Source organism: Pseudonaja textilis, chromosome 2 (assembly GCF_049901715.1).
Source record: "Pseudonaja textilis isolate UNSWEBS1 chromosome 2, rPseTex1.2, whole genome shotgun sequence".
NCBI lineage: Eukaryota > Metazoa > Chordata > Lepidosauria > Squamata > Elapidae > Pseudonaja > Pseudonaja textilis.
The window spans coordinates 170777814-170804878 of record NC_141991.1 but is presented as its reverse complement, the minus strand read 5'-3'; the positions used below and the strand labels follow the sequence as shown (position 1 = coordinate 170804878).

The 27065-nt window shown below is 38.2% G+C and overlaps 1 protein-coding gene across 6 annotated transcripts in view; it reads left to right on the top strand.

The window, feature by feature from the left end:
* Nucleotides 1-27065, top strand: part of PSD3 (pleckstrin and Sec7 domain containing 3) — a 163103-nt gene that overhangs the window by 65196 nt on the left and 70842 nt on the right. For all 6 annotated transcript variants that reach the window (XM_026718552.2, XM_087926451.1, XM_087926453.1 and 3 more), the window contains 5 exons: nucleotides 1412-1624; nucleotides 1865-1945; nucleotides 4771-4883; nucleotides 6675-6733; nucleotides 13048-13137. In XM_026718552.2, coding sequence (XP_026574337.1) covers nucleotides 1412-1624; nucleotides 1865-1945; nucleotides 4771-4883; nucleotides 6675-6733; nucleotides 13048-13137 — 556 coding nt within the window. The remainder of the gene's footprint in view (nucleotides 1-1411; nucleotides 1625-1864; nucleotides 1946-4770; nucleotides 4884-6674; nucleotides 6734-13047; nucleotides 13138-27065) is intronic.

Sequence of the window (27065 nt, the reverse complement as noted above, 5' to 3'; positions counted from 1 at the left end):
AGAAAAATCTTAGTTTATATTATATTTAATTGAAAAGTGTTCCTTCATTTGGGACAATCTTGAGGGTAATGGTATCTTTGTAGTGCATAAAACTTAGAATCCTTTAGAAATGGACCAGTATATAAGTTTAAATGAAGTAGTATATAAATGTGTGTTTAACTGGAAAAAAAATTGCTGAGTGGTACTGTAGTAAAACAAGATAACTTCTTACCATAAGGATGATACTATCATCTGGGCTTCCCTGAACAAATCATTTTTATCACAGTTGGCCGTTATAGTAATAATGAAACCTAAATAACATGTCCTGAGTTATTTTGCCATCTATTTCCTGCCCATGTCTTTTTCCTTCTATGATGTATCTTTTGTATTTCCATGGTTATACAAGCTATTTTTAGAACCCTTAGTTGAGGTATAAATGCTCTAAATAAATACTTTAAATTTAATACATTAAATAAAGTTATCTCACTGAGAAGAGTTTACTAAATTTAGTTTGATGGCACTATTTACTTAATTAAAGGCTTTGTAACTTGGAACGTGCAAAATGTTTACAACCATTTCAAGATGCTTTTGTGAAACATCACATTTCAAACATGAAGGCTCCTTTTGTTTGAAAAGTATTAATTTTGCGCTCAAAATGGGATGTCACAAAATTTCACACTTCAAATAGGTCAAAATGAAATGCTTCACGTATTCCTAATTTTAATTCTTGCATTTTGCTCTTGTTTTTTTAAAGAACTTTGAAATGAAAGTAGTTTTATGTTATAATGAAAATAGCTGCACAGAATTTTATCACCCAAAACACATGTACCTTATCAAACTGTTTATAATTTACAAAGTTTTGGATTTCAAACAAGTAAACTACAACAGGAACCCTAAAGAATTTCCTTTTTCAGACTGTATTTAAGCTTTTTTGGCTTTCATTAAAAGTTATGTGTGTATATGTTCAAAATTTTTATATTTTTTTATAAATTTCTATAAAATCTGTTTATAAAAATTTTGAACATATACACACATCTGCTTTCTTCACAACTATTCTTCTTGCCTTCTTTTACAGTTTTGAGACCTTAAATAAGGTTTCCTGGTTTTTGAACATATGCTGCACTAAAACCTGGGCAGCAATTCTATAAAGATCTCTGAATTAACATTAAGGTCTGAACTGAGAGATAGATGGGGAAAAAAAGCAGAAGGTTTTCTCAGAAAGTCTACTTAAAATAAAATAGAAAATTCCATTCACTTCTATAGAGTTATAAGGGAAATGTACTATGTCCATTTTAATTTGTGCATAAAACGTAATAAAAGCTTTCTAATCATCTGTTATTTGTTCATTGCCATAAATGATTTGTACTTACAAAAACATTAATTTGATTTTCTCCTCTTGTTCCTCCTGTTAATATTCTCTCCTGTTTCGTAGCAATGCAAGGCTGGAATGTACTACCCCATTAGATGCCACAGGGGATATGGGCAGCCATGATGTTCTGGAAAAAGAGGGACATGAAAACCTGAGCCATGACTTCATCAACGGTACGACCAGTGGTAATGTGGAGGCTGCACGGAGGCTGGCAAAGCGCCTCTATCATCTGGATAGATTCAAACGATCTGATGTGGCAAAGCATTTGGGGAAAAAGTACGTACCAATTTTCTGCCTTTAATAGTTAGAATGTTATGAATACATCTGAGTTTCATTTTCCAACGTGCCTACCATCTCTGTCCTATTGTTTCTTTTTTATTCATATCCATATTCATATTCATATCCATTTCATGTATTCATAACCATGCTTATACCTGTTATCTTATAATTGCTTGACATAATAAATAAATAAAATAAATAAATACACTGATCTATCTTTTTCTTTTTCTGTTGAAGCAACGAGTTTAGTAAGCTTGTAGCTGAAGAATACCTCAAGTTCTTTGATTTTACGGACATGTCTTTGGATTACTCTCTCAGGTAAGAAGCCATCTTCCCCATGTATTTTCATGTATCATTTCTCAGCTAAAGAAAATGCTATACCTAAGTTATGTGTGTTTAGATGCTGTACCATGGGTAAAGCAGTGCTAAACTTGTGCCACCTTCCTCTTCATTTGCATACATTTAACCAGAATGTAATTACATCCATTTTAAGTCTTTTAAATATTTAAGAGAATATTTATTTATTCATTTATTTATTCATACACATATATAAACACTCAAGACATACAGTGTGTGTGTATGCATATGCATATAGATATGTATGTGTACGTATATGTGTATATGTATGTATAAGGTAAAGGTTCCCTTCGCTCATACGTGCTAGTCGTTTCCAGCTCTAGGGGCGGTGCACATCTCCATTACAAAACCGAAGAGACAGCGCTGTCCGAACGTCTCCATGGTCATGTGGACAGCATATCTAAATGCCTAAGGCACATGGAACACTGTTACCTTCCCACCAAAGTGGTCCTTGTTTTTCTACTTGTATTTTTACATGCTTTCGAACTGCTAGGCTGGCAGAAGCTGGGACAAGTAATGGGAGCTCACTCTGTTACGTAGAGCTAGGGATTCAAACCACCGAACTGCCGACCTTTCTGATCAACAAGCTCAGCGTCTTAGCCACTGAGTCTCCACGTCCCTCTAATGTATATGCATATATGTGTGTGTGTGTGTGTGTATACATGTATACATACATAACGCATATATACATCATACCTATACCTTTCCAAATAAAATAGTTTTATTTATTTATATCAGTGTTTCCTACCCATGGCAACTTTAAGTTGTGTTAGCTTCAACTTTCAGAATTCCCAAGCAATTCTGGGAGTTGACCTCCACATATCTTAAAGTTGCCAATGTTGGGGTTTATTCATTTATCATATATGTACTATATAGCCACCTAGCTGAATATATGGCTCTGGGTGTCTTTCAAACAGTTGAAAACAGCAAAACATTACAACAATTTAAAACAATAAAAAGTATATAAAACTATAAAAACCATAAAATTCATAGCTATTGTGAGAAGTGTTTGGAATCATTTCTGGTAAAAACTCAATGTATTGAGCTAATTCAGATTTCTACGTAAAGTACTAGTTTTATTGCCTAACTTCAGCAATAATTATCCATCTGATAGTCTTGTGCACTGAACTGTATTTTGGGGGGCATCAGAGGAAATTGTTCCTATGAAGGATTCTATGGATAATTCAATGCGTGTATCCCATTAAAAGCCTGCAATCAAGCTGTCTGTGATTTTTTTTAGTATTACTTTGATTCAAAATGCATTCTAAACTAATAAAGAAATCTGCTTCTTCTTCTTTTCCATCCATTTTCTGAATTATTTATTTTAACTGCTAGCAACTGTCCAGGCAGAAGTATTTCTCATCTCCTGTTACTAGATCATTCCCACTGGAGATTCCAAAAATTATAGGAGAGACCTTCTATATACAATGCACCTGTTTTACTACAAAGCAATATTTTCTCCAGTTACATCCAGATAGAAATGAATGTGGCCCGGGCCTTGGAAAACAGCCGTCAGAGTTGAATTGGAGTAGGATTTGTGTCGGATGTGGTCCTGCCTCTGCATGTGCCCGCTTTAAAAATAGCCAAAAATTAGGATGGACCTTCTGTGTAACTTGTTTGCATTTTTTTTTGTCAGGGTTGGAAATATACAGCACAGCTTCATCAAAAGAAATGTTGTTTATTTATTTTAAATGTTTTTGTTAAAAAGTTGATTGTGTAGTTGTATGAGGTAATGGCAGGAGAAAGAACAAGAAGTAACAGCAGGGCTGTGAAAGAGATATAAGGAAGTCAGAAGAGAAAGCTGAAAAGTGATGACAGCTGCATCATTAAAAAAAAAACACATACAATTGCTGTAAGTTGATAGACTTGAAAGCATGTTTTCTTTTGCAGGATGCACGCTCTCTGCTGGAAGACACGTTTAAAGTAAACCCAGTGCCTAAGGAATCATATATCAACATAGAAATTTCATGTAATCATGTTTAAGAAAATAGCGAATCCTATCTCTCCCTTTCCCTCTTATTTTCCCCCAGTTCCTTAGTCCCAGGAATTATAGCAAAGGTTGCTGTATGTTTGCTATACCTACAGATATTTCTAGCAAATATTTGCTTGTATAACACTAGCATCTATTTTATACATAGGCAGTAGATTTTTAAGAGTCTTAAAATATACAGCTTTCTTTTCAAATATGATTATTTGCTTAGTACTAGTAGTGACTGAGTAGTAATAATAATACTCTTTTTATTTATAGTATACTTATTAAAAATGCAGTATAGTATGACTATCCCCCGCCCCGCCCCAGCTCCCACAAAGCTAGACCAGTACAGACTTTAACATGATTTTACAAAACAGTAAAAACTGAGCTGTAAGGTCTTTTATACTTAAGGCAACTGTGCTTGTGTTCATGGCAATAATAACTATTATATAGATAAACAATACAGTGGTTTTTGTATTGTATCAGACATGGTGATAACTGCAACAAAACACACATGGGATACATACTTTATTCAAGCTGTCTTCAATTCTGAAAAAAGTTATCTTTAATTTATAACAGTGGTGGGATTCAAAAATTTTTACTACCGGTTCTGTGGGCGTGGCTGGATGGGTGTGGCAGTGGAAGGATACTGTAAAATCTCCAGCCACAGGTGGTATTTGCTGGTTCTCCAAAGTACTCAAAACTTCTGCAACCGGTTCTCCAGAACTAGTCGGAACCTGCTGAATATCACCTCTGATTTATAACCCTAATATAGAAATATTTGACTTTTTTCCCCCTTTACGTTTCTTTTTAGGACATTTTTTAAAGCCTTTTCCCTCATCGGAGAAACTCAGGAAAGAGAGAGAGTTCTAGTTCATTTCTCCAGCAGATACCACCAATGCAACCCCAGTGCTATTTCCACACAAGGTAATCATCCTTTCACAGTTTTAAGATATGTGTATCTTATTGTCACTTTTACTCAAGCAGACTTTGCAATGTTTATTTTAATATTATAATCATACTAGACCCGTGATGGCAAACCTATACCAAACTTACCTGCACTGTGCATGTGCGTGCTTCCCAGCTGATTTTCAGCCTCCAGAGGCTCGAGGGAATACCGGAAGAGACGAAACGGCCCCATTTTTCGGCCTCCAAAGGCTGCAGAGGCTTCCCTTGAGCCTCTGGGAGGCTGAAAAAGGCTTCAAACAGGCTGAAAATCAGCTGGAAGGCATGCACAGTTCAGGTAAGGGGATGATGTGGGGGCGATCGTCCGCACATGCACAGGGTCATGGGGGCCCTGTATGCATTGCCTTCTGGGTGGTGGCACATGAGTGAGTGAGCATAAGTGCGAGTGCAATTTTCGGCACAGGAGCCCAAAAAAGGTTAGCCACCACTGCACTAGACCACCCCGGAAACCCAAGACAAACCATTCCCAACCCAGTATGTCAATAAACCCAAACTAGCTGAGTGAAAATGCAGCCCAGTCAGTTATAAAATCTTTATGGCCATCATTCGTTTTTGGAATTGAGTATTCACTGAGTTTGCTGCTGAACCACTAGAATCCTTTTCAGATATTTGCACAAAGAACGTCTTTCACTGAGGCTTTCTATCATTTATTGCCCAATGAAGGACTCAAGCATGATACATGGGAATCACTATTATGATCTGCTTGTAAGGCTTTCCTCCTTGTATAGCTTGAATTGTACAAAGGCTTATTGAGATAAGAGGGAAAACAGAGGCAATCCCAAAGGTGCTTTTTCAAAAGACAACTAGATTTTCTTTGTTTTTCCTTGAAGACGTTTCGCTTCTCATATAAGAAGCTTCTGCAGTTCTGAGTTCTGACTGAAGAAGTTTCTTGGATGGGAAGCAAAATGTCTTCAAGGAAAAACAAACAAATCCAGTTACCTTTTGAAAAAGCACTTTGGGGATAACCACGACCTGGAGGACTGAGAATCTTGATGGACAAAAGCAGAGACCATGAAAGACTGCAATCAAATACACATTTATAAAGCCCACTCAAGCTTGTAGCTTCATGGACACAACACACTTTGTGGAAGCAATAAAAGAGAACAGGGAAGATGTTCTGAGACGAGTTCCCGACAGAAATGTCTAATACGGAGACCGCATCAAAGGGTCCGATACGACAAAAGCGGTATTGTACTATCCGGTGCAAACTCTGCACATTTTCTGCACGCATCATGACACTGTGCCACAATGGCAAGATGCTGCTTTTGTCATTTTAATGAAAGCTTTGGAGGTAAATTCAACTTCAGCTGGAGTTTAATTGGTCTCACAGGAAATGGTTTCAATTAGATGGAGCCTGGCTGAACCTTCTGGTTTAACTGGATTGCAGGTCCAATTGCCGAAAGGAAAACAGAATCGAGATCAGGTTCTGCAGCTGAGCTACCACAAGACATAAACACCTCTGTGGTGGATCTTCAAAACGTGGCTTATGGTGATTCTCCAGTGACAAACAAAATCAGGCTGGTCTCCTCTCCCTGCCAGTGATTTAATTTCATGAGATATCTCTTTCTTGATTAACGTCATGTATTTCTTTATAAGGAAACTGCTTTGGAGAGTGTTAATTAGGCTGCAGGGGGTTCCAACTTAATTGGCATCTTTCTTTTATAAACAGACGGGAAAAGTGGGAAGTGTGATTTTCTTTTATTCCTGTGTAGCTTTCTATATGTCATGCTTTGGGTGTTTTTAATCCTACAGATGGAGTCCATTGCCTCACATGTGCAATGATGCTGCTTAACACTGACCTTCATGGCCATGTGAGTATTGTGCAAACTTAACACCACTCCTCAAAAACTACAGGATGGTCTTCTGATGCATATCTGGGGTTTCTGTGTTCAGTGGGCCCCAGACATTGCAGGCTTAGTTTCTAACAGCTTCAAAGAGTTGTGAAGTCATCTATGCAGAGGCGGAAAGTAGCTGTGGGGTTTGTAAAAAAAAAAAAAAAAAGGCAAGCATTTGTAGTTCAGAATGCGCAGAACAAGAGAGAAAGTTACAAGGCCAAATAGCCCGTAAAAAGTGCACTTAGCAAAGATGGAACAAAACCATTTGGCAAAGGCATGGAAACATCTGAATGGCCCTCCACAGAATGGATTGCAGAAACACCAGAAAGCTGCACAGCAAAAGCTTTGGGATTGGCTCTCCTTGATTCCCTGATGTCCTTAATTTAATTTGTGCTGGTCAGTGACTTGCAGCCTGTTCATACCTGTGAGTGACTTCTGGCAGGTCCTGGAAGGGGTGGAAGTAGTGTATTCATCCTGGCCCTACTTGATTTCCCGGTGGCTCTTGATATTGCTAATCAGGTAACCTGAGCTGGCGAGGGATTGAGATGTGGTACCATCCTACCTCCAAGGCTGGTTTCAGCTGGTTTGGTAAGAGGGGAGACATGAGGTGTCAGGGGACTTGACATGGACTCTCTCCGTGCTCCTTTTTAACATCTAAATGAAACCACTGAGTGAGGACATGTGTCAGCATGGAGCTAAATACTATAAGTATGATTGTAATAAATGTACCTCTCTACCCTGGGCTGCTCAAACTGTCAAGGCGCTTTCCCAGTACCTAAACACTATGTGGGTCTGGATGAGGAAAAATCCATATCACTTCAGCCCCACCAAGACTGCGATGGCTGTTGGTTTTAACATCCTCAGTATCTGGTGATTTGATCTTTTACCTCTGGTTTGGATGACACCCATTCAGAATTGACACATAGTCTGGGGATTTCCTTGGACACTTGATCCTGCTCAAAGGGCAAGCGGTAGCCATGGCCATGAAGGCCTTTGCACAAATGCATCTGTTGCACCAGTTGTGCCCTTTCCTACATCAGGAGGCACTGCTCATGGTTACTTACGACTTAGTCACCTTATGGTTGAGTTGTTGCAATCCACTCTATAGGAGACCACCCTTAACAAGCATTCAGAAGCAGCAACTGGTTCATAATGCAGCAACATAGTGGTGGGTGCACCTTAATATGCCCCTGTAATATTAGTGCAGAGTGAGCTGCACTGGCTCTCAATAGTCTTCTGGGTGCAGTACAGTTCACCCCACAGTGGTGTTAAAACCATATATTAAATGAGGTCAGGTTACCTGTAGCACTATCTATCCCCAATGGTTTCTACTTGTCCTATTAAATCTGGCAGGATGGACATGCTGTGTGTCTCCTTGCTGAAGCAGTATAACTGGTGGGACTTCAAAAATCACACCTTTTCGATCATGATGACTGGCCTTCAGGAAAATGAATATGAGGGGTCCTTAGTGCTTTCTGAGCTTGGTTGTTTTCTTGCAGATGTTTCATTACTCAAACTAGGTGACATCGTAAGAATTGGTAGGGAGCAGGGTTTGCTTTTATATTCTAAAATTGGTAAAGAATTGGCGTTTATCCCAAACCCTAGAGCCAAGATATTGACAGAGCTGACACAGAATGGTTGGTGGAGGGATGTATTTTTTATGAAGACGTCAACATAGTTTATTTTGTTCTATGGCAGGGTTGTCCAACCTTGGCAACTTTAAGACTTGTGAACTTCAACTTTCAGAATTCTGAAAGTTGAAATCCACAAGATTTAAAGTTGCCAAGGTTGGACACCCCTGTTCTATGGTACCGTGTTTATAATTTGTACACTATATACTTACGTTTTGTAGTTCCTTTTGTTAGATGGACAGCTACATAAATTTGTTTCATAGATGAATATGCTTCATTCCTGTTAAGCCAGTCTTTCTTCAGACTCCAAATGCAGGACTGTCACAGACATCAAGAGACACTATATATAGATGGCAATTTTTCAGAGATTTGACGGCAATATTGTCAAGCTGTTTGTGTCCAAGAAACAAATGGTCATGTTTTTCCCCTGGCTTGCTGAATGTTCTATTAAAATAAGTTGTACATAGTACTTTTAGCTTATACCCTGGAAAACTTGTGAGGAATTTATAGAAACAAGATTTGCGTTGCTACACCAGATGTTTCAAAGTCCTATTATGATTTTTCTTGATATCTCTCAGATGCTTATCCCTCACCAACTTTTAACAGTTTTTGAGGATCACTTTCAAAAGCATCTGTTGTCTGTTATCTTAAAACAGCGCTTTAAGAAAACTGCAGTTCTTTACCATTAAAATCAGAAGGATTCAGAAAACTCAGAGTAAACCCAAATGAAGAAATATCCCCTCCATACATTTTTTTCAACAAACTGGAGGTTCATTTTTTGGGGATGAATAAGGTCACATTTATAGTTTGATTTATGTATGTCTTCCAATTTTGAAGGCCTTTTAAAACTGAATTTTGTACTAAACAGTTTAATTGAAGACTGCTTATTGATCTACCCCTTGAATTATTTCATATGACCAATGTCATAAAAACGGGCGCTCTTAGCACAACTGGCTTGTCAATCCTATGCTTCAGTAGTAATTGCTGAATACCAGGGCCTTTCAAGCACTTTACGATATTGATTGTTGAATTTCCTATTCACACTTTTCAGGTTGCTTGTGCAAGATCTCAATTTTGCAGAGCACAATATTATGGATTCACAGTTGGCAACTGCACTCAAGAGCTGTTAACTGTTATCAGTTTTCTGTGTTCCGTAGCTAATTTCAGTATTCCTGTAGCTACTTGTATTATGATGCCTTGCATGCTTTGGTGAACCAGTTTCCCTATTTTTACAAACCAGTTGAGTGATGCTAAATGGGAGAGAGCTGAGATGTACCAGCTACAGTCCAGTATGGTTCACAGTTTTGATAACCACTCTCTTGAAACTACAGGTTCTTCTTAGGTAGTCTTTAAAAAGAAAATCCCTTTTCCCTTTTGGTGGTATCCCACTTGGACAGGGCTTAAAATTTACTACGAGGAAATGGACGTGGGTTTTTTTCTCCTCCCATTGCAATGTTCCCTCTGCATGGTTAGCACTCTATTAGTTCTGGATCAGTGCTGCCATCACTTTACACGCTAATGAGCAGTCTTCTTTTTCCACTAGGAAAAAAGAAGCTTGGTGCATAGATTGATTTGTGAGTAGAAATTTTACCAAGTTGCATTTTTGGTTAGTGTTAGACTTATGACTGAAATTGGGACCGGAATACCCATTGTAAGTTGTTGTGGTTGTAAGTCAAGCCACATCCGATTTTATGACCATTTTTAGGATGGTTGTTAAGCAGATGACTGCGGTTGTTAAAGCAAATCTGCAGTCGTTGGGTTGATGGTGCGGCAGTAAACGGAGAAAAAGAATCACGAATTGTGATCATAGGACTACAGGATACTGTAGTATCGAAATATTTTTAGTAGGACTACCAGATTCTGTACCAGCTTTGTTCTCTATGCTATCCGTCTGATAAACTCGCAAGATTCATTTTTCTTGCCACGGACATGTATACATCTGGACTACACTATGTTGTTTCTCTGTGTCATATAATATATGTGGGTATATGCATAATTTTGTATTTATTAATTTTGTCATGTTTATGTAGTGTACGTTGGAGGTGGTGACCTTTTGAGACCTGTATGCAACAAAATTTCATTTTTAATGTATGCCGATGAGTGTACATTCAAAGTGACAATAAAAGTTATTCTATTACTATTTTATTCCTAACCCTTTGTAAATGCATGCTGGTTACCAAGCGCCCAAATTGCGATCATATGACCATGGGGGTGTTGCAAAGATCACAAGTGCGAGGTTCAGACTTCTTTCAACACTGTTGTACCTTGGAACATTCACTAAATGAATAGTCATAATTTGAGGACCACCTGTTATAAATAACCCATGGAAGAAAGGTATGCATAATATTCTCCTAAACTCTGTTGCTGTCTCTGCACAAGTGCCTATTCCAGGGCTCATCCACATAGCAATGGTAATATACTTTGCTTCTGTCTTTGATATGGAGAAATGTGTAATAATGTAAAAAAAAAAAATGGCGCACCTAGTTTCTATGAGACTGGTATGCCGGTGCTTTGATGGCCAGAACCTGGGGATTGTGTGTCCATTTTTTTCAGCACCACTGTAACTTTGAACGGTTATTGAAAAATTGGATATAAGCTGAGTGCTACCTATAAACAGTTTTTACTTTTTAAAAAGAATCTGAAGTAGACTTCCATATTAATGGAATCAGAGTTTAAATCATATACTACAGTGCATACAATGTCCTTCAGCATGTATGGAGGAAGACCTCATGCTGGCAAGAGAAAATGCTGCCAACATGGCCTGATACTAGGCAAAAGTCATTTAGTTTTAATCCTATTTATTCTACATATTTTTACATGTGCTATATTTCAATGTCCTATTTTATATCTATTTTATTTGCGCAGTGTTGAGTTATATACGATTATAATTTGTAGGCGCTTCTGACATGAATAACGAAGAGATTTGAATGATGGGAGTACATATCGAGACAAATTTCTTGGTTTCTGCTTTAATCAGAATTTGGAATTGGCTTGCTGAAAGAGAAAAATAGCTAGGTTTATTTGTACAGAGGGAAGAATGACTGTTAATTCTTAGAAAAGGAGTGATTCATTCTCTCCTCTGTATCTCTTAACTGCTACTAAAATTAATCTCCACTGTTTTTAAAGACAGGAATGGGAAAAATAAAAATGATCCTTTTGGAGTATTTTCCCCCCATTCTTTTTAAAAAAGAGAAATTGGGTTTGGCTGGAGAGATGTTTTTAAGCCCAGAACTTTCTATGCAGTTTATCAACTTCAGGCTGTTGCTTTGGCAAAATGATTTCCATTTTAATCTGTGACAACACCTTCATATTCTGGGAATGTAAACCAATTACTTAAAGCACGTTGAGACTCTTGATTGAAAAGTCTGCGTGATTGTCATTATCCTTGGAGAGATTACTTATTGTTTTCTTCTCTCCTCTATATGATTGACTTATTATGTACTATCCAAACTCTTAGTAACTACAGGCAGTCCTCGACTAGGTTGCTTACAAACAAGAGACATAACCAGGGGTACTTAGGATTCAGTTCTGAAGTTCCAATGGCTGCGCATTGTTATGTAACTACATATCGGGCATTCAGCAACTGGCCCACATCCTGGACATAAACTGTTTCAACTCCTATCCTCAAAACGATGCTGTAGAACACTGAACACCAGAACAACTAGACACAAAACAGTTTCCACCCGAATGCCATCACTCTGCTAAACAAATAATTCCCTCAGCACAGTCGAACTATTTACTAAGTCTGCATTACTATTACTGTTAATCTTCTCATCATTCCTATCACCCATCTCTTCCCACTTGTGACTGTATGACTGAAACTTTGTTGCTTGTATCCTTACGATTTATATTAACTGTTTCTTAGTATGATTTGATTGCTTATTTGTACTCTATGACTATCATTAAGTGGTGAATCTTATGATTCTTGACGAATGTACCTTTTCTTTTTATGTACACTGAGAGCATATGCATCAAGACAAATTCCTTGTGTGTCTAATCACGCTTGGCCAATAAAGAATTCATTCATTCATTCATTCATTCATTCATTCATTCATTCATTCATTCACATTCATATCTGCTTACACCCATCCCATGTTCAAACGACTGCGTTTATGATATTTTTGCCCAAACCTGACATTCACGCCTGGTTTTTAGCAAAACTGACCCATAGTGAATAATTGGTTCACTTAATGACTCCTGCAAAAAAAATGTCATAAAATCAAGTTGGTCAAATAAAATCAAGTTGGTCACCTGCTTTATATCTGTCACAACATGATTGTTACGGGTAAATTCCCTTACAGATGTAAGTTGATAACTTTACCTGTACAGAGAGCATTTGCACCAAGACAAATTCCTTGTGTGTCCAATCACACTTGGGCAATAAAAGAATTCTACGTAGATAGATTTACTTTCTGAGGATCTGTCCTTCACCTGGTCTTTGATCACTACTTTTCAAGTATTGATTTGTATTTTTTAGATGATTTGTCCGGATTTATAAAAGAATGCTTCTAACCTTGTGTTTGTTGCTGTTCCCAGTTGGGTTTTTAATTTAGGAATAAAGAAATTATTTAGAATGACTTAATATAAGGCCTTTAAAAACTACAGTCATATTCTTTTCCATTGATTTGCATTCATATCTCTACGTCCTGTATATTTCAGAACATTGGCAAAAAAATGTCCTGTCAAGAATTCATTGCCAATCTTCAAGGAATGAATGAGGGTGCAGATTTCCCAAGAGAACTCCTGAAGGTGAGGCTCTCTTTTATTTCTTATTACTGGAATACAGTGTCACCTCTACCTCTGCTGGCTAACTGAAAGAGATTGCTGTCAAACTGACTAAATTGCCTGTCATTTTCAGTTTTGTGTTTTTTTTCATGACGATGTGGAGACCACAGTTTCAAAGAGCTATTTAACTCACTATTGTTCTAGAGTAAGGATTTTCTCTTAAAGCAAATATTCTCAAATTCTGTGCTAAAGAAAGAAGAGTTAAAGTTAGATTCATTTATGCCTTCTTGGTAGTGGTCAACCAGGAAAGGACCATAACCTTGTAAGAAGTTTTCCTGTGAATGCACTAACATTCATAGATGAGGTCAGTACTGGGAGATCCCAGTGCCCAGTATTATCCTTGAATCCTGACTTATTGAAAGAAAAGAAGAGCTTGTGCAACAATTGTTGAAGTGCAGCTTTTAAAATATAAAATGGAAGTGTTAAGTGCATAGATTCTGAATATTCACCTCAAGTATAATTGTTGACAAATACTGCTCTAGTATCACACCATACAGATACATTTGGGAATGGATCGTAGCTCTTTTTTCTTCCTTGGCATTGTTAACCAGGAATGGAAACACGTGCAGCATGGTCTATGGAGATTCTCAATCATCCAGGTCATGGTTGTGCTTTTTTTCCCCCCAAGAGGCAAATGAACTTTCTGTTTTTTCATTGAAGACGTTTCGCTTCTCATCCCAGAAGCTTCTTCAGCTCTGAAGAAGTTGCTTGGAAGAGAAGTGAAAGAAGCTCCTGGGATGAGAAGCGAAATGTCTTCAAAGAAAAAACAGAAAGTTCAGTTGCCTCTTGGGGGGAAAAAAAGCACCTTTGGCACATGTGCAAGATGGGTTGAAGTGAAACATGCTTTTCAATGCATCTTGTCGTGTTAAGTCAATTGGAGAAAAAGAATCGGGCTCCTTAAGTTTTGATCAGCACTTCAGGTCCTCTGTGCAACACTGGAACCTGAAGAATGTTAAGAATTATGCACTTGGTTCAACAATCGACAGGGATTGCATAGGCAGTTTGCTTTTCCATATGAATTGCCTTGGCTGGATTGGAACAATTGTGAGCCTTGAGTGATAATTGAAGGCTAAAAACTGGCGAGGTTTTTTTTTTTAAATCAAACTTCTGATAAAGCTGACTTCTCTGATGAATATTTATGGAAATAGGCTATAAGAGTGCTTCAGGAGAAAGGTGCCTTTAGGTTTTTATATTTGAATGGAAGATACAATTTAAGACAAAAAAATGTTATATGCACAAGTGCAGCTTTTGCCCTCTTGCCTATATATCCATTTGTTCCAGTACCTGATTCTGAATAACCGGTAAAGTTTGGGTCTCGGGGACTGAACATTTTTCATTACTGGTGCTAATATGAGCATTCCTTTTTCTTTTGTCCAGTTTGCTTGCTTAGGAAGCAAAGTGCTAATTGTTAGTGTGTTTGGTTTGCCATAAAAGAAAAAAAATTTAAATGAGATTTTGCTGCACAGAAAGCTATGGCCTAAAATTCTGTTAACATCAGCAACAGCAGATATGTGCTGATTTTTTTTCTATCTTTTTTAATGTGCCACCTCAACAAAATAACTCACGTAGTTAGAATCAGAGGGTACATTATATGCCTTCCATGCTTGTTAGAAAATGGACTTCATTAAAATAAAACCTTATTGTTTCTAAGATTATTCTAGCTACAGCCTAGAGAGCAGGCTGGGAGAATAAAATGCTTGGAATTTCTCTGGAAGTTGGCTTGAACCTTTATGGATGATGGATGGGAAATGAATTATATATAACTAATCTCAAAAATCTGTTTTTGTAATGAAATGGTGTTTAAGTTCTCTTCCTTGGACGAAAAAGTTTTGCTTTATTTGCCTACTGGAAAGTCTCTGTGTCATAAGCCCTTTTATGTGATTCTGAGCGTATTCCAGGAGGTATATTTTGGTTGCACAAGGTGTTGGATATTCCAAGAGTGACTCCATGCGAATTAAGCAGTACTCATTTCCCCTTCTTATGGGGCAGGGATAAATTTGATTTGTTGTCGCAGATTACCTGCCTTTGTTGGAAACTTGGCTGAACTTCTAAAAAAACCTCTGAAATCATGGTTTGAAAAACCTGCTTTATTAGACTAAGGATCTTTATCTTAGGCACTGTGGAAGTTCTGTTGTGCTTACCCTTATGAGCAAATCAAACTGCTTATACAAATGCATCACCATAAATATATACTACAGTATTGTCGTCACCATGGTCTGTTTACCAACAGTAACACCAAAAGGCTAACTTCTCATCTCAGAGCTATAAATGTAAGTTAGCCTTTTGGTGTTACTGTTGGTAAACAGACCATGGTGATGACGAGGCTATAACTATGATGCATTTGGGCACCAAAGGCTCAGTTTCAAATTCAATTTGTTGGCTTGGTCTCCTACTTCCTACCCTGGATTCTTTTTTTTTTTTACTTAATATTTGGCCTACCCCAGTGAGATGGGAAGTCTTGAAAAGTGTTGAAGGATACTGGCTGTGGTTGATCTATGACCAAACTAACTTTGCTTACCACTGAAAAATCAGCTAATTTATAGCAATATCTCAGACAGGTGCAGTGAAATGGCCTCAAAATTGCTAATTCCTGAATTGCATTGGCTGAATCAATCTCCAGGTGTAAATATCTCACTAATGTTATAAAATTGAGATGCTCTGCATGTATGCTGTGAGGTAAAGAAATAATGTTCTGTCAGATTTCTGATATTAGAAAAAAATTGCTTTGCATGATCTCCGAGTCTCTTCTGAAAAGAAAAGAGAAGGGTCTATGCCTGTGACATTGTAAAGCTTATTTTCTCTAGTGAGAAAAAACTGCATCGTCTGTCCTTACGTTAATCTGGGTAAAATGGAGGCTTCTTTGGATGAGATTCATTGTGTTATCTAAACCTGGGGAAGAAACTGAGGGCTTTTTTGTGTGTGAACCTTGTGGTTCTTGATGGTATAATGGGGAAGGTTTTATTTGATTGCTTCCCAAACTGGTTTCATAGGTTCTAGGAAGCTCTAGCATTGATGGTATACAAACTTCAGCAGTGATGCACATTCTCCATTCTCCAAAGCACCTGAAAGCCGGACAAGAAGCAATGGATGGAAAGTAATCCAGGAGAGAAGCAACTTCGAACAATAAGTGAAACTCAGTTGCCTCCAGAAATCGAGGGTGCTCCAATATTGGAGGTTTTTAAGAAGATAAAATGGATAACCATTTGTCTGAACTGGTGTAGGGTTTCGTGCCTAAGCAAGAGTTGGACTAGAAGACCTCTAAGGTCCCTTCCAACTCTGTTCTGTTCTGTTCTATTCCATTCCATTCCATTCTTTTTCATACATGGCCTGAGGTTTCTCACATTATACTTGTCACAAAAAATCTTTGTTCCGCCCTCATTTATCCCTGTTGGCCACCATAGAATGGCCGATGTTCAGAATCAGATGAGTAAAGATTCGGGAAGAGAGATTGCTTAGTGATCATACAGAACATCGCTAATCTCTAGAACTCATGGTTACAGGACTTGGTGATGGATATAAATTTTGACAGCTTGAAAAGGGAGTTAGATAGATTTCATTGAAGAGAAGATGTCTCTGCTAGTTCTGCAAGCTATCTTCTCCCTCTAGGATCACACAGAGTATGTGGTTTAAGTGTTAGCAGGTGGAAGACAATGGTGGGAAAAGACTGTTGTCCTCATAACCTACTTGTAGGCTCCCAAGGAGTTGGCCATGTAGGAAACAGAATGTGGGTCTGATACATTTTAAGTGTACATTGTATACCTAATCCAGCTGCGATGCTTTTAAATTCTCTTGAGGCATGCGTGCAAATGGTTTGCGAACAGATGTGTATTACCTCTTCTGAGAGGCATTTTTCACAAAGCTTAATAAAGCAAGTGCATCAATCACGATTTCCTTAAAAAAAAAAAAAAAGATGGGAAAGGGGCTCCAAAACTTGTGCTAGCCTTTCAATTCCTGCTTTTCCCATCAATGCAGTGATTCATATTGGACTCACTTTATCATCGGACCACCAGATGGCATCGCTGCTGTGATAATGGCAGACCTTTTACTTGGACTGTGTTCCTTCCTCTGAGACCAGAAGAATCTGTGAATCATAGTTTGTTCAGGTTTTCTCTTTGGGAGCTTTTTTTTCACCTAGCTAGGTTATATCGAAATGAAAATATCTCTGGTTCACCCCCAAATTAATAACTCAAGGTTGTCCTAATCATATTGAGAAGCTATCAACACTATAGTTATTGAGGGAAAAATGGAGGAGCCTCTTCTAGAAGTTAATTAAAAATAGTGACCTTTAATATATCAAAGCAGCTCAATAGGTTATGATGAAATAAACATCAAACCCATATAGCTGAGTACTTTTAACACAACACCCCCCACCACCCCAATACAGTAAGGGGAAGTAAAGTTGTTGCAACTGTTTATTTTCTAGCTGGGTTGGTTTTTTACCCTCACTTTGATATTTTTTGTTCCTGAATGGCAGATGTGTATTTATGTGCTTCTCAGTAGATTTTGGTTCTCTTCTAGATGGGTGGGATCCTTCTGCTTTTGGACCCAACCTAAAGCACTACTAAAGTTAGTAGGCTCTAATGGTTCTGTAGCAGAGGTGGTATTCATCCAGTTCTGACAGGTTTTGGAGAACGGGTAGTAAAAATTTTGAGTAGTTCGGAGAACTGGCAAATACTACGTCTGACTGGCCCCGCCCCCATCTATTCTCTGCCTCCTGAGTCCCAGCTGATTGGCTGGGTCTTCTTTTGTTGCCCTGAACAGGAGAACGGAGCTGGAAAGCAGGTTAGTGGAGTGGGGAGGGAATAGGGATTTTGCAGGAACTTTCCCCCAGGAGTGGGTAGGGAATGGGGATTTTACAGTATCCTTCCCCTGCCATACCACCAAGCCACACCCACCAAGCAACACCATGGCCACCAAGCCACGCTCACAGAACCATAGTAAAAAAAAAATTGAATACTACCACATAGTAGGGAGAGCGTCTGGAAATTGCACATGTGCTACTTGGGAGAGAGAACAAAAACAGTGCAACAACTCATAACATCAGGATGATTAACTTAAGATATACGATGTGTGGTAATTGAATTTAGTGTTTACTTTGGGGAATCATATTTACTGATAAAAAGGTTCCATATTATAGGTAGTCCTCCACTTACAACAGTTCATTTAGTGAAAAATGTGACTTACGACTGTTTTTCACGGTTATGACCTTTGGAACATCCCCATGGTCACGTGATCAATGTTCAGATACTTGGCAACTGTTCCATATTTATAACCATTGCTGTGTCCCAAAGTTATGTGATCCCCTTGAGCGACTTTCTGATGAGCAAAGTCAATGGGGAAGTCAGATTCACTTAACAACCAGGTTACTAACTTATCCACTGCAGCTTTGGCAAGAAAGGTTATAAAATGGGGCAAAAGTCACTTTAACAATGTTTCACTTGACAGCAGAAATGTTGAGCTCAATTGTGGGCTCTTCCGGTTTGCCAGGCTCGGCGGCGGCAGGGATTTGCGATTCCGTGCGGTTCCTGCTGCGCTCGCTGCCTTGGTGCCTCCGATCCAGATGGATTTGGAGGATATAGCTGCCCCGTAGAGGCAGCTGAAGACAGGGGGGATCTGGACAGGGGTTTGAGGGTGTCTCAGACTCCCTCTCCAGCTGGCAAATCCCCCTTTTCCTAAGGCGGTGGAGCGGCAATGGACACCACAAAGAAGCCTGCAGCTGGACAAGATCGTGCAGGAGGAGGAAAGGGAAAGCTTTTCTTTGGCTGAACCGGGACAACGAGGAACCTTTAAAAACCTGGAAATATGATTTTTTGATTGTTACATTGTTTCCCAGAAAAGATTGCAAGCGGCGGAAGAAAGTTTTGAAAGGGAAAGTTATTTTTTCTCACTCTCCTTCCCTACGGAAATAGCTGATGGAAATCTGAAACCTGCTTGGGCATAGAAGGTAAATAAACCTAAAAATTAAAACCAAGGGTATAAAAGATTTTGGAACATTGGAATTTAAAATTAAATTTTATTGCTATAGGTGGGAAGGAAGAGGTAAAAAACTTATTCTAAGATTTTACTGAAGAAGACTACTTGGAGTTTATAAGACTTAGAAATATGTGCTAATAAGGCTTCCAGAAAATCATTCTGAAATTGTAACTTAACTTTATCCCAGGAAGAGAAATTAAACAAAAAAGAAGAAGAAGAAAGTGTTAAGGAGACAGTTTGTTCTGATTTGGATTGCTTTGTGACTTTGTGAGTTGGGACCTTTGGGCAACTATCTTTTGAAAGACTAAAAACATTTGGGTTGCTTTTTAAAAAAAATAAAAATAAAAATAGAAAATGACATTATGTGTGGAAGAATTACAAATGGAATTTCAAAAGTTACAAGAAGTGGAGTAAGAAGGCAAGGGCTCTTCTGGATCTATTTTTCACTTTTTGGAAATGGCGATTTTTACTTACCAAGAAATACAACAACAAAAGGACTGGGATGAAGAAGAAGAAGCCATCTTTAATAGACAAAAAGTTATAGTTGAGGAAAAGAAAAAAGGGGGAGTGAAGATGGAGAATTCAGAACTTAAAAAAGCAACCAAGAAAGGGAAAAATAAGATGAAAAATTGATACAATGTCAGGAAGCAACAGAAAAGAGAAACACAACAGAGAGAGAAGATTAAGAGAGTGGAATTTGAGAGATGAGGGGGCAAAAAGATTAGAATTGATAAGAAAGGAAGGGGAAAAGGAAAGAGAAGCCATAAAGGTTTAAAACAAGATACTAAAAAACAGATTTTTTTTAGAGATAAAGGGTAAGGAGAAATATTGTATTAGGAAGAAAAGATAAATAGATGATTGAAAGAGAACGGACAAAGGATACAAGTATAATTATTATATAAATTGAGATGAAATAAACATAATAGAATTAAGAGAGTGAATAGAGGAGAGAAAATATATAGAAAATACAGAATGCTAAATAAAATATGAAATAGTATATACTAAGTGAGCACGAACTTGATTTATGTCTGTACAAAAACAGGTAACCTGGGGTAAGCCGCTTTCCAAAAAGGAGTTTTATGTATTTATGTTTTGTGTTTTGTTTGTCTACGTCTGAATTAATCAAATTTTAGAAGAATGTAAGAAGAACATTGGAAGAGAATAATGAAATTGTGAATAAGACAGATGGATATAAAGATATATATAATTTAAGGCAAAAGAAATATAACTGAATAGTAAAAGGAAAGGGAGAAATAAAGAGAAGTTGGGATAAGATATGAAGTTGAATAGATAAGATAAATATATATATTAAATTGTGTTTGCATGGAAATGTGATAATTTGGAATTATTCTGTCTTTAAATAAGATGTTTTATTGGTTTTTTTTCAGAAAAGATGCCTTATGTTATTACATTCTACGTTTAGTTTGTTTATGTGTTGTCTTTGTAAAAAATTAATAAAATTTGTTTTTTTTTTAAAAAAAAAATTTTGGGCTCAATTGTGGTCATAAGTCAAGGACTACCTGTATTACATATTTTTGTTTATAGAAGCATTCCTTTCTTGTAGTTATTAAATGAACTTGATCTGGATAGCAGGATGAATGTCCAGAGTAAAGAAGTCAGTGGCAAAGATCTACTATACTAAGAAAAGTATGTAGATATTTCCATGTAGTCACCTAGAATGGATTTGCAGGAGTCTTTACCTGGATGAGTTGCCATGATCGATCAGTGTTTAAAAACACTGAGCTTGTCAGCTGGAAAGCTGACAGCCTGGGTTCGAGACCCAAGCATCACCCAACAGGGTGAGCTCCCATTGCTTGCTCCACCTCCTGCCCATCTAGCAGTATGAAAGCATGCAAAAAATTTTTATTTTAATTTGATTTGTCAATCGCTTACAAGATAATAGATATAAGAATAAACGTAGTTATGAATACATGAAATGGATACATATAAGAAAAATAAAAAAACCCAATAGGACAGGGATGGTAGGCACGTTGGTGAGCTTATGCACGCCCCCTACAGACCTCTTAGGAAAGGGGTGAGGTCAATAGTAGACAGTCTAGGGTTAACGTTTTTGGGGTTTGGGAAAGAAACCACAGAGTCAGGTAGAGTATTCCAGACATTGACCACTCTGTTGCTGAAGTCGTATTTCCTGCAATCAAGTTTGGTATGGTTAACCTTGAGTTTGTATATATTGTGTGCTCTTGTATTGTTATGGTTGAAACTGAAGTACTCATTGATCGGTAGGACATTGCAATGTATGATTTTATATACTATACTTAGATTGGACCGAAGGAGGCGTAGTTCCAAGCTTTCTAGGTCTAGAATTTCAAGTCTGGTGGCATAAGGTATTCTGCAACGAGTAGAAGAGTGGAGAACTCTTCTTGTGAAATATTTCTGGACTTTCTCAACTGTGCTAATATCAGATACATAATGTGCGTTCCAGACTGATGAGCTGTATTTGAGGATTGGTCTAGCAAATGTTTTGTATGCTCTAGTTAGTAGTGTGATATTACCAGAGAAAAAGCTATGTAGGATTAGGTTAACAACTTTTAATGGTTTTTGGGCTATGTAGTTACAGTGCGCTTTAACACTTAGATCATTAGAGATGAGTACTCCAAGATCCTTGACAAAGTTTGGATCCTCAACAAGGTCTTGACTATTCAGCCTGTATTTTATTTTCTGTGGGTTTTTTTTTTGCCAATATGTAAGACGGAACATTTATTTGTTGAGATTTGAAGTTGCCATTTGTTTGACCATTCTGATACATATGATACATATTACATTCTGATACATTCTGATACAAATGCAAGTAGATTGATAGGTATCCCTTTGATGGGAAAGTACAGCATTCTTTTGACATATAGCCATGCTGGCCACATAACCATGGACAATATTTTTAGACAATGCTGACTCTCTCGGCCGAGAAACGGAGATGAGCACCTGCCCTAGGGTCATACACGACTGGACAGGGAAATCTTTACTTTTACCTGGATGATTTTTTTTTTTTACTGTTTTACCCATGTTGATATTAGAGCCAGTTTGACGTAGCGGTTAAGGCACCCAGCTAAAACCTGGGAGATTATGAGTTCCAGTCCTGCTTAGTCATAAAGTCAGCTAAGTGACCTGGGGCCAGTCTTCTCTCTCTCAGTCCCAGAGGAATCAAGCAATGACAAAACAATTTCCAATATTGTTAATGAGGACACTTCATGGATCTGTCCAGGTAGTCACCAGAAGTAAGTTTGACTTGAGCACACGCACATGCACACACACACACACACACACGTCTTAAATCATCTGTAGCCTTTCCCTCTCTTCAGTACTGTAAGATAAAGGCTTGTATTAATGAAAATGTGAAAAAAACAAACAGACAAAAAAAGAAAACCAGGAGCAGCAGGAGAGAAAATATACTGGTTTTTTAAAAATCCAGTGCAATTTTAACTGAAGAATTATCTTTCTAAAAGCAGGAAGAGAAAAGCATTTTGCAACTACAATACCAAGAGGAAGATACATGCCAGCTGTATGTGTCTCACAAACACAAAGAGCTAGCACATATGTGAGAGCATTGTTAAACTTTGGAAGTTTATAATGGCTTATAAAGGTCTCTATCAGTCAGGGTGAATTCTTGGTCTTTTCAAACTTGGGTAAAAATGAGAGAGGGATGGTGCTGTATTATATGCTCAGCAATCCATGAAGTGAATATTGTGAGGTTGTGTGTGTGTGGGGGGGGGGGGTTCCCATGCTGTAGGCTTGGCAAAAATGATTCTTTTTTTTTTAATTTGAAAAGGAAGTTTGTTGGGAACCAGGATAAAATTTTCCAGCTAGAAATTGGGCCAGAGGGAAGGACTAATGGTGACGTCATGTCCATATGTCTTTTCCGAAAATGATTTGCGAGTGGGGAGAGAAGGGTTTAGTCAGTGTTGACATCGCTGTGAATATTATGAGATACAAATGAAGTATCTATAACAAATGCACTTCTCTCTCTCTCCCTCCTGTTTACAATACTCTTCTGCAATATTTGTACATGTTACTGTTTTGGTGGGCTTACTTGTTTCTTATTTGAATAATGTGTTTTGAATCATGATTTGATATCTTGACACCTATGTTTCTGTCTGAAAGAGCATATCACACACACAAACACACACACACACACACACACACACAGAGGGAGAGAGAGTGTCTTCAAGGGTATATGAGAGCCAATTTGGTGCAGTGGAGCTAATTTGGTGCAGTGGTTGAAGGCACCAGGCTAGAAACCAGGAGACCGAATTCTCGTCTTCCCATAGGCACAAAACCAGCTGGGTGACCTTGGGCCAGTCACTTTCTCTCAACCCTAAGATAGAAGGCAATGGCAAGCCACATCTCAAAACGCTGCCAATAAAATTTCATGGATATATCTGTGTAGTCCCCAAGACTGATCTGGGAGACATCCTACACACATACATATATGAATGTACGCATAAGCATGCACACCAGTAGTGGTATTCTACCGGTTTGGCCCGGTTCTGCCGAGCCGGTAGCAGCGATGAGCAGCAGAGACCAAACCAGTTCTCTCCACCGCTCTGCTGTTGGGCCCACCTGCCCACCTGGGCTGCCAAACTCACCTTTATCCTCTGCTTTTGAAGTGCAGCAGAGCAGAGTGCTGCGCAGCAGCTGCTGAAGCGACCGGGAGAATGCAGGCTCGCAGGAGGTGAGTTGAAACCCCTCGGCGCCTGTGCAAAGTGTGCATTTGGTGTGTGCGCGCACGCAGAGTGTGTGCATGAGCACAAAGCACGCCCACCAAGCCACGCCCACCGAACCGGTGGTAAAACTTTTTGAATCCCACCACTGATGCACACGCAAGCTTATTCTTAAAAATGCCCCACACTATCCCATTTCCAAAATCTGAAATGATCTCCTTTTTTGTACTTTTGCATTCAGCCTCTCTGTTTTATTTCTGTGCTTTTAAAATTAGCTCTCATTAGAACAGTAGAATTTTTCAGTGGATGCAGGATGAGTACATCTAGTACCTCAGGAAGTTATCTCAAACCATATGCTACGAGTGGCATATGCCTGGCAAGTGTAAAGCACATACTCTTGTGACAAAGCTACACAGCATATAATATGTGTAGGTAGCTCTGATTGCGCTTACTGTACACTCATATGACATTTTTATTTTCAGAAACAGGCCTAAAATCTTAAGAGACAGGCAAATATTGCCTTGTATTAAGCAATAAAATAAAATTTGCTTTAATGTAACAAAAAAGACCAAAAAAGTAAATCGTTTTAACATTTGTATTCTTGAAAAAAAATTCAATAGGACTTTTAACCATCTGTTTATGTGGATTTTTCTAGGAGATAAAACCGTTGATGGACTTACATCCAGAAATAAAAACGTTTCCTTGGAATAATTGCATTTTAAATATGCAATTCTCTCTCTCGCCCCCCCTCCCTCCTTTCCTCTCCCTCATACAGTTATCTGAATGTTAGCACTACCATGAGCAGTAACATATTTGTGCCCCTCCTAAGGCTAGATTCCACATTCTTCTTTGTGGAGTATGCAAACCACATGCTTCAAGGTCTGTGTACAGTTTATAAACCTGCACAGCACATGCAGGCAATTTTTTTCCCCCCAAAGAGCAAGAATCCGTTGCACTAGTGGGGGGTGAGTTTAGTTTATATTAAGGCACAAACTGAGAGGAAAGGAACGTCCTCTGTCTAAAATGATGGCAGTCTTGTGAGGAAAAAATGAAAATGTTTATACCTAAACTTTAAGCTATATGTCTGCTTGCGAGAGATAGAGCAACTGTGAAACTAATTATGTGTAATTTAAATGCATATGTATGAATTGGCGCAGACACAAAATCCGAATTATTTCCAACAGTTTCTTAAAAGCTACCTCATCATTTTTCTTAGTTAAATAATAGGGAACGTAAGGGACTCATGCTCTCACTTGCCTGTACTCATGGTATACTTTCCTTTCTCCCAGTCATAGTTGAAAATAGGTGTTGGTTGTAATATGGTAGTTAAAGGCAGAGTTATTGTTGGACCGCAGACCTTGTTCGTGTGAAGAAACCTCAGCTTCGTTAATTATCCTTAGAACATCAGATTTGTCTAAAGTGTTTGCTTTGGGATTATGGAAAACATAATTTGACCATCTACACTTAAGTGCATCCTTGGAAGGGCCAGAATGATATCATACTGGCATGCGCTTCTTTCTGTGTTTGGATGCCTTGATGCTATTTGTACCCAGACATATCTAGGCAGAAATTGTTGTTTATTATTGAAACAGTGCCCTCACTGCTCATGCCATTTTGCCAAGTTTTGTAAGCAAACAAGCCAAGATAGGGCTATGTTCTAATAGGGAGGAATACAGCTTCACAGTAAGAGATGCTTAGAGGGGGTGGGAAAGATCATTTGGGAAAGGGAGGCTAATGCGGGATAAAGACTTCAGGAAAAACTTGAGTAGAAGAGATCTCTAATTCAACATAGCTGTTCTGCAGGGGAATTCCAGAAAGCTGGGAGCAATGGAGCGGAACTGCTGTATCCTATTATATGAAGCAGGAACAATTTAGGATGTTGGATTGACTATAATATCCTATTTGATGAATTTGAGGACTGAAATGAGCTGTTCTTCACAACTTTTACCCTTCACTTTGGAGGGCTGCATTCCCGCCCCCTCCCAATTGAGAAATGGTTTAATGGGCTTGGTAGTTGCGGGAGGCAACTGTTTTCAGAAATGGTGGCTGAAGCAGCACAGCTTGCAAGAACAGAAATAAAAAGCAGCCAGCTAGGACATGCTATAGCTGCCGGATCCTCTCTTGGTCTTAAAACCAATTAACTCTTTGCTGCTACTGCTCAGGAGCATGAAGGAGCAATGGCAAAATGCCCATTAGATACACTCAGCTGTAAATTCATATTTGATAAATGGCTTTCCAATGACTGATTTTCTGCAGTATAGCATAATTTGCAAAGGCTTGATTCTTTACTGATGACTGCTTCCAACATGTATGCTTGTGGGAATCAACTTCATTGTCTGCCGCTTATGCCACTGGTTTAAAACTTCATTATTCATTAGGGTTCTTTTATTTTTTTACTAATTATAGTTAGCTGTTGCTATAACACTGCTCTGTATTTATTCCAATTATTCTCTATTTACATGATACTTCTATTGGGCTTGTCATATTGTAATTGGATTATTTTTATCCCATTTGTTATCGTGTTTGCTTGGGTTTGCTGACTTAGGCAAACCTAAGTAAGTAAATATTCTAAATAAATAAATAGTCTATCCTATTGACAGATACACATACCCATTTCGGACTAATAGTATTTTAAAATATGGAGGTTTTTTTTATTTGTTTGTTTGCTACTAAAGTACATAGATAGAGATCTGCCTTGCCTCCAAAGCTGTAACTGCACTGGAGCAAATTCAGGCAAATATACATGCCTTACGTCCATTCAATGCTTTGGTTTCACCCCCCTCTTACCTTTAAATCTACCTTTATCCCCAACTCAGTTTGTGTTCTAATAATATTGATCCTTGGGTTGGACTTTGTAGTGATGCTGTAGACTTGGCCATGGATGACTCATAGTGTTCCCGCACAATTATCTTGGAACCTACCAAACTCCCTCATGACCTGCTGTTTAATATGTTTTTAAATTAAATAAAAAAAATAAAATCCTAGCATGCTCCAAAGAGTCAGCCTTTAGCATAACTTTTATTTATGAAAAGGCCTTTTGTCTCCAAGCAGGCCTCATAACGTCTTTAAAAATTACTTTTTCTTTAAGTAGCTTCCCTTGCAAACAGGATGGATGAATTTCAAGAAGCAACCAGGTGAACTGAAGTGGAGGAGAAAACGCACAGTAATCTTCATTTAAAATAACCAAAGCAGGAGCTCCCTTCAATAATTTAGATAACTGCTTTTTTCCTCCTATAGTGTAGG